General features: G+C 28.8%; 1 protein-coding gene and 1 long non-coding RNA gene across 2 annotated transcripts; both read right to left on the reverse strand.

Annotated features, from left to right (window-relative positions):
• Window positions 1-1134: 1134 nt before the first annotated feature.
• Window positions 1135-2554, reverse strand: LOC136087297 (uncharacterized). The gene is made up of 3 exons (XM_065809738.1): window positions 2098-2554; window positions 1687-1939; window positions 1135-1477 (listed from the first exon to the last, which is right to left on the reverse strand). Exons 1-3 carry the CDS (start codon window positions 2508-2510, stop codon window positions 1253-1255), a joined length of 891 nt encoding a protein of 296 aa, XP_065665810.1. The 5' UTR covers window positions 2511-2554; the 3' UTR covers window positions 1135-1252.
• A 4569-nt stretch (window positions 2555-7123) lies between these two features.
• Window positions 7124-8590, reverse strand: LOC136086737 (uncharacterized). The gene is made up of 3 exons (XR_010641543.1): window positions 8526-8590; window positions 7947-8042; window positions 7124-7171 (listed from the first exon to the last, which is right to left on the reverse strand). It is a non-coding gene; the product is annotated as an uncharacterized LOC136086737 (long non-coding RNA).
• Between the last annotated feature and the right edge of the window lie 322 nt (window positions 8591-8912).

Consider the following 8912-nt stretch of genomic DNA (forward strand, 5'->3'; position numbering starts at 1 on the left):
AGACTTTCTTTTGACAATTATAAATTTTTTTTGCTACAATAATTTTTTTACCATAAATAATCCTTTAGTCGTTTTTCAAAACGCCTTAATATGCTTATTACGTATTTCGAGAAAAACGCAATTAAAAAAATTATTATGAGAAACTCTTTGTAAAACATTTTTTGAAACGAATATTTTTTATGATTTTTATCAGAACTCTTTAAAAATATTTATTCAATAACGTTTGTAGACATCTAAACTAGCTTATTTTGTAAAAAAGTCAAAATTGATTTTTTTTACGTTAAGGCGTTTTAAAAAATGGCTGCAGTATGGATGATACAACGAAAATATTGAAAGGAGATAATTTGACGCAAAATTTAACAAATGTTAACAAATATGTTGTTTGTTTATATATATATTGTTTATAAAATTTAAAAAAATCCACTTAAGAGCCGTTTTTTCTAAGAATCAGGCAAATTCCTGAAACTGTGGAAGTGACCTCCTCCAAATTGCTTGAATTTTTTATATATTGATCAGAATATAGAGAAAACCTGTTGGGGAAAAAAAAAAATTTCAAAAATGTTTCGTTCACTCGGAATCTGGGCTTAAATTTTTGAGATTTTTTTAAAAATTTTTAGAAATTTAGTTTTTGCCACCTTTGAACCCATTTTTTTGGCAAGGCAACAAGTTGCTTTTGTAGTTAATATCAGACGTAACCCAAAAGCTCTCTCCAAAAAATATAAAAAAGTTGCGTGACACTGTGCGGTTGGCTAATTATCATAGTTCAAAAGTCCAAAATCAATCACTTTTGTCAATTTTTAATCGGAGTTAATTCTAGCGGCGAAGTGTTGCACACAATTTTTCTTTTAGGATTTGAAATTATCAAAGGTATTGAGTCTAAAAATGCAAAGAAAGTTATGTGATACCTAAGGCCTATTAATATATTAAGGCTTGAAATTGGAAAAAAATGTTTTAGTATACTTACAAAATGAACCATTACGGCAGAGGCGCTTAGTTTTGTAAAAATGTAAACATATCCAACTGTCAATACAAAAAGGTCCTAACATAATAATAAAAAAAATTCGTGTGATTTTGTCACACGCATGATATAACATGAATTAAAAACTGAACAAAAATCTAACATCAAGATAACTATATTGCTAATTAAATAAAACATAAATCAAACATTTAAATGTTTTTCCATTTAAAAATTAGTTTTTCATTTATTAATAGAGTCATTTACACACATTATCCACCACATCACACATAATTTCTACTCTGCTGCAGTAAGTTTCTCTAAGAATAATGATATGACTGTATTATAGTCTTCTTCGGATAATGAATAATCGCCACAACCACTGATTAGAAAAGGAGCATTTACTAAACAGATAATTTTATCAGTTTGGTTATTTATCTCCTTGGTAGTAACTGGCCAGCGAAAAGTATTCTTCTCTTGCCCGTTAATCATACAATTAACTCTGATCCCAGTTATAGATACCTAAAAGTATTAGCGCAACATTTAAAATAATATAATAAAGAGTTTATGATTTGTTTAATTTTGCTTACATTCAATAAAACTTGTAAAGTCTTATATAATGTCATTCTGAAATTATTTTTACATTTTATTTATATTCCTTTTATTTTAGAGCACTGTTTTGTAAAACAAAATAAAAACTTGAAACTAATATATACTTTGAATAATATTACCTCCACAATATATCCAATATTCCATTGTTTTTCATATGCAACAGCAACCCAATCATTCACTTTCCATACAAGACAAATTTCTTTTGCAAGATTGGCGATGTCTTCCTCATATTTATTATCATCTTCATTGTCTCCTGCCAGATTAAAGTCATCATTTTTGCCATAAACTTCTTTGTTATCGTTAACCTGACTATTTTCATTATTTTCTGTTGTCGGTTCTACCAGCTTACCTTTTCTTTTCAGGTTACTAAATCTATAACAATATCAATTGTACATATTTTTAAACATATGTAAACAAACACACAAAATTATAACTTTCACCTAAATTTTAATTTCATATTTGTAAAAGAACTATTTAACAGTCAGAAACATAATCTAATTTGCAAAAGTTTTGATAGCAACAATGCCTACCTTGAAAATAAAGATCTTATCTGTTGGCTAGTTACATATTGATCAGGCGGAAGTTCTCTCCTCAGCTGCGTGTGAACCTGCTCAGGGCTCATTTTATTACCTGATTCTTCTCCACGAATAAAGTATTTATACAACAGTTCTTTCTGCTGATTTGAAAATCTAAAAGAACTTCGAACTGGTAATGCCCAACCTTGCAATAGAAAAATGTTCATGCAATGTGGTTTGTCTTTTACGGAAGCACTGTTAGAGGATGAAGAAATTGGCATATTTAGTTGTGAAGTAATTTTCATCTTATGAACAAACGAGTTGCGAACTTTATCCAATGATGTTAATGATTTCGGAACTGTATGAAGACCGGATAGCATGTGTTCTTCTAACTCAGCATCGCTTTCAAATGATAAAGTACAATTCATTTCAGTGCAAAATCTTAATGAATATAATTGCCTGTCACTTCTTTTCTGTTTTTCCTTAAGTGACTTGTTACGCTTAATTGAATTATCTGTTTTGCTATATGGCAACAACAACTTAATCGAGGGTTGAATTTTAAGATTTCCATACTCTTGTTCAATTCCCTCACCGATATTGAAATAACGCCACATCTTCATACTTTTCTCACCAAACTCAAATGAGTGATAGTTGGTAATGTTCTTAATCTTTGGTCCAGTAACTACAGTTTTATCATTGCTAATTTGAGCAACTGCTACTTTTGCATCTTTAGCGCCAAAACTATAATGCATAGCCTTGTGTATATCTTCAGCAGTCAAAAGATTATTACCAGAGTCAACGTAACTCCTTAAAATTGTCTTTACAACTGCACTCTCCCTGTCACATTGATCTTTTCCACAACAGGGTTCATTATAATCATATCTCAGCAACTTTATATCTCTCTCTTTGCATACATTGTAGATTGCTTCAGCTGAAAGATTTCCCTGATAGCAGCCGGCATTATCAGATTTGGTAAACATTTTCTTGATATGCGGTTGATCAATTCTGAATTGGTCTAAAACTGCAGTGGCTAACGAAACAACATCACCTATTCCCTGATCACACCTATACATTGAAGTAAAGTAAACACGTTTGAATAACTTTCCTGCTATTTTTATGAAGAATATATCCACATGTAAACTCATTCCTATCTTGCCAAAATACTCTCTTTGGCCCTCTCTGTATCGAACCGGAAGAATTTTTTGACAAAAATCTTTAAGCCAAAAAGCAGTTTCATCGTTTAATTGCTTAAAAGCTTTGATTTTTGCCTTTTTCTGTTGAGAATCTCTCATCAGGTGTTTTATGTAGTTGAATACATCCTTTACAGCAATTTCCAAATCATAAATAAAATCAGCATCGTCAGAATTTTGAATTGTTAGTTCTTTGATCATCTCGATAGCTTTGCACAAATCATAGCAATCGGCACATACCACTTCTGATATCTCTGTGTTGGATTGAAGATTTTTTTCAGATGGATCTGATAAGGCATGTTTTGAGCTATGAGAAGAAATGTTTGAGTCATTGACACTACAATTGGTTTGATAACTTGTTTTCAAATACCTTTTTTCTTTTTCAAGGGCAGCTTCGAGAGATTTAGAATTAAATCTTTGTGCCAATTTTTGTAATGTTTGAAAACCATTCATGCCTGAAGCAGTAACATCATCTAATCTAGCATGCACTATCTTTTGTTCTTCACCGCTGTCGTATTTAAATTTGGTTATTCCATAAGCAACATCATGCAAAATACCGCTTGTAAATATAAAGTCTAAGAAATGTTCACACTTTGATTGATCAAGACTAGATCGGACGAATACTTTCTTCTCTGGAAATGCCAACCCTTTATGAGATGCATGCCATTTTCTTGCTGTTTCTATACGATGTTTGGTACACTCAAATGTGTTCATTATAAACTTTTTGGTATACTTGGTATGGTCTAATAATGAGAGGATAACTAACTTTCCCATGGAATCACTTTGCTTATATACTTTCTGAGCACGAATAATTTCAATTGGGAGAGGGCTATTTATTTCATCAACATTTTTACTGTTAAGAAAATCTATAAGTATTTCCTCTTGTCCAGGAGCAACAGCTTTCGCAAATTTTTTCTTTAATAAGTTTTCTTGGCGAACATACTTGCGTTTTAACTTATCTTTAGTAGTATCTTCCAGATATTCGAACTTCCTTTTTAATCTAAATTTTATTGGACTTGCATTAAGAACCTCAGTTACACTCTCACGGCTTCTTAGAGATTCGTCCAAAATCTCCTGTGAAACATTAATTTCACCGGGATCAAATTCTTCATCTGGAGTAGCAGGTGTCATATATGTTTGTTCTTGTTGTGTTTGTGTTTCTGTACATAAATTGGTGTTTTCGTTGACTCTAGATAAAGCAGTTTCTTGCTTTAAATGGGTAAAACACAGCATTGCACCAACTGAAAATACTTCATTGTATCGCTTTGACATTGATATGACGACATGTATTGGTGACGCCCTTAAAGCGGGAGATTTTTTTCCTTTTATATTTAGATGGTGAGGATGAAAGCATGTTTTTGGAGGACTCCATGCAATACCAAACGTGTACCGGTGAAAAGCACATATTTGTTCATCCTTTTCAAGATTTCTTTTAAGTCTATTTGCAATAAGTCCATTTTCTTCCCAAATATTATTATCGTTTAATCGCATGACCTAAAAACAATTTTTTAAACAATTATTAAGTGTGTCATTTAAAGCATTGTTTATAATCTGACTCTTCACGAAAAATGTTTACAAGTTTGAAATACATTGTTGTTATTATTAAAATACAATATTGCAAGAGTGTGATTAATTTCGTGATTATTTATTAAAAGAGTGAGGAATTAATTAAAAGAGCTATTTTTTTTTGTTTAAAGAACTTTGTCTCAAAATCTTATTGCAGAGAAGTTATAAAGTATGTAATTATAAAAATTATATTACAGTCTGCGTAAATTTAAAATACATAATTACCTTTAAGTTGATGAGGTGTTTCTTAACATCAACATCTCCCAGCTGATGAATGTAGAACATTTTGTTTATAATTTTATGTTTTTTGAATGATCCACAATTTCCTTTTGAAAAGCAACAACAGTTTTCATAAAAATATTTGTTTTGTTTCATACTCAACTAAAAACAAGTTCTATTTATGCAGTACCTATTTCTCAATAGCAATGATAAAATATCTACTCTATTTATGCAAATTTTAAAGATCGTTAAAATAAAGTTAAGACATTTTTATGGTAAAGTAAACAACCGCCCACTAACTTGTTTCTCCACAATCGTGATATCAGCGATTCTTCTTCCATTCGATCACCACAAGTTATTTGGTTATGACGTAAATTTAAATAGTTCACTTCTGATCATGTATTGTTTTTTATTATTATTTATTTCAATTGTTATGATTTCTATATCATAGTCAGAAACGCTTAAATTTTTTCTTAACATTACGTGCAATGTTTTGTGTAATGCTAAATGCTAATTTTGGATGATAGAAATTTTATTGTGAGCGAAAACCTCATCTGTGTGTCCAAAAAAATATCTCTTCGTACTTATTCATTTTTAACAATTTGTACCTTTATTTTTAACTTAATATCTAAAGATCACACGAATTTTTTTTATTATTATGTTAGGACCTTTTTGTATTGACAGTTGGATATGTTTACATTTGTTTACAAAACTAAGCGCCTCTGCCGTAATGGTTCATTTTGTAAGTATACTAAAACATTTTTTTCCAATTTCAAGCCTTAATATATTAATAGGCCTTAGGTATCACATAACTTTCTTTGCATTTTTAGACTCAATACCTTTGATAATTTCAAATCCTAAAAGAAAAATTGTGTGCAACACTTCGCCGCTAGAATTAACTCCGATTAAAAATTGACAAAAGTGATTGATTTTGGACTTTTGAACTATGATAATTAGCCAACCGCACAGTGTCACGCAACTTTTTTATATTTTTTGGAGAGAGCTTTTGGGTTACGTCTGATATTAACTACAAAAGCTATGTGCAACTTTTTGCCTTGCCAAAAAAATGGGTTCAAAGGTGGCAAAAACTAAATTTCTAAAAATTTTTAAAAAAATCTCAAAAATTTAAGCCCAGATTCCGAGTGAACGAAACATTTTTGAAATTTTTTTTTTTCCCCAACAGGTTTTTTCTATATTCTGATCAATATATAAAAAATTCAAGCAATTTGGAGGAGGTCACTTCCATTGACTGCCTGATTCTTACAAAAAATGACTCTTAAATAACGTTTTATTCAGGATCGTATGTAATTTAAGTAAACTCTTTCAATAATTGCAAGTCTTTTTTTCTCAAGCTGGATTGTTTTGATTTTTTGTAGGTATGTTATTATATTTAAAAAATTGGCTAGATTGAAAAAACACGAAATATTTTGTCTTATCCAAGTGGAAAACTTGAAACCCTAATTTTAGTTTTGGCATTCTCTTAATAACTTCTGATTGACAAAATACGTCATCTGCTTCTTAGACCTTTAAAAATGATAATTGAGGCTTTTTCGTAAATCGTTGAAGCACCAATTTTTTTGCGTATGTGACGTCACTTTGTGGCAAAAAACTAGTAAAACAAACTAAAAATAAGATTTTATTTAAATTTTTAAAAAAAACTCCTTCTATTAAAGATATTTGGAATATATTTTTATGGAATATATTTTAATGAAGACAAAAACTATTTATTTATTTCTATTGTAATAAATACAATCTTTTATCCGTGAAATGATATATCTGTTGCCAGTTTTATATATTTTTATGCATTTGTATGCAAAAAAAATTAAAATTACTTAAAAAATTTAAGCTAAATGCAAAAGGTAACTGGACGCATCAAGGTTTATTTTGTCACAAACTGACGTCAATGCGCAAAATTTTTTTCGCCTAACTTTCAGATAAACGTTTAATATTATTCTTTAGTTTTTAATCATAAACATTTTATGACATTGTTTTAGTGGTCTAAGATCTTCTAAGTTCCATTTGCATAGCGTTACGTACAAACGTCTGTAAGTGTAAACGTCTTTAGCATATGTTGAGTTTGCAGGCATTATATGGAATAATCGCGTATAATATACCTACAATGTTAAAAAAAGCAGCACTTTTTTACGGAAAATTTCAGGCAGCTGCCGTTGACCAAACTACCCTTTATATTACGGAAAAACCCATCGCATGTAAAAGGAAGTTTCCGATAACAAGCGGGTTTTCTCCGTTAAGATACAATGGATTTTTTACGGGTTTTCTCCGTTAAAATACAATGGATTTTTTACGTTAATTAACTGGAGGACTGGTGATAGCAGCTGCCAGAAATTTTCCGTAAAAAAACGGATACTTCCGTGTAAATTGAAAAAGTTTAAACGTTAAACAACGGGAAGGTTGCAGTAACTCACCTGCCGGTTAGTATCCGTAAATAAAAGTAATGTTGCAATTTATACTCCGTTTTTTTAAATTTAAACCAATTATTTCTAGCAAATATTATTCATATATAAGTCGATTTTATGTTTTTAAAAATATTTTCTGAAAACAAATTTTTTTTGATTTACATAAAAATATTAAATTTTCCATGATTTACATTTCACTTCAACAGCAAATACACGAATAAACAATAAATTAGTAAAGTAATGAACACTTTCAAAAAAGTTATTAGCAATTTTGATAAAGTATATACAAGGACATAATAATATAATCATATTACATATCCCTATATACTTTTACAATATAGATATAGTTAAAAACATATCTTTAAGTAAAATATATTGGTTAAATAATAAATATAAATATAAGAAAACGAAAGATTTTAATATTTAACATAGAAATAAATTAAAAAAAACATTCATTATGTGCAATGGTTACCTTAAAGTTGTAACTCAATATGAGTGATTTAACTTAGGCCAAGCAACAAACAATTCTGGATAAAGTTAAAATCTCTTTTAAACAATTAATAAATACCTACAAGAAATAAAAACTTAAATTGAAGTATTATACAAATATAGGTTTTAAAGTGCAATGTAACCAATCTCAGTTTGTTTGTCATTGTAATAGTGATAACCGAATTTCCTGTTTATGCCATTGTTGGCGCCAAATGCCATTACTCCCAAATTCAAAATTAGATTTTTTTATATTAGGAAATAAATAAAAATCTTTACAACTTCTTTAAAATCAAATTCCAAAAAATAATTACTAAATTTACTTACAAAATAACTCAACAATTTAACAATAAAACCCAAGTTTTCTTTTCTGTTCCATAATAAAAACTTAATTTATCAAATTATTATTTTTATTTAACATAAAACCATTTCAAAAATTTAAAATTTAATAATAACTATACATACTTAGGTCTAACCTTTAGCAAGCAAAAAAAAATTATAAAACATAATTATAATATAACAATATAACAGAAAATTATTAATTTATAAATGAAATAATTTTTACCTATCTGGTCCATTGTTATCACTAAAAAAATAAATATGAAATCAATGAAATACTTTTTATCATTTTTAAACAAAGTTTTTTTTTCGTGCTTAAGTTAAAAATTGTTAAAAACCGAAGTGCAAAATCTTGAACCTCTTCTTTTTTTTTTTTTTTTGCAGAAAATCTACTTCGATAGACTATAGTAAAATATATTTAAAAAGTATAAAACAGTTGTATAATTTTGAAAAAAAATATTTTTATTTTCTTGTTGTTCTAAATATAAATAATTTAAATATTCAATTTGATGACATTTGTTATCATAGATAAGTTTACAACGTTTAAACCTGGACAAAATGCTTAATTTACAAGTTCTCAAAGGATGTTCCTCCACATATCTTTTATATTATT

The sequence above is a fragment of the Hydra vulgaris genome, chromosome 11, assembly GCF_038396675.1.
Source record: "Hydra vulgaris chromosome 11, alternate assembly HydraT2T_AEP".
Taxonomy (NCBI): Eukaryota; Metazoa; Cnidaria; class Hydrozoa; order Anthoathecata; family Hydridae; genus Hydra; species Hydra vulgaris.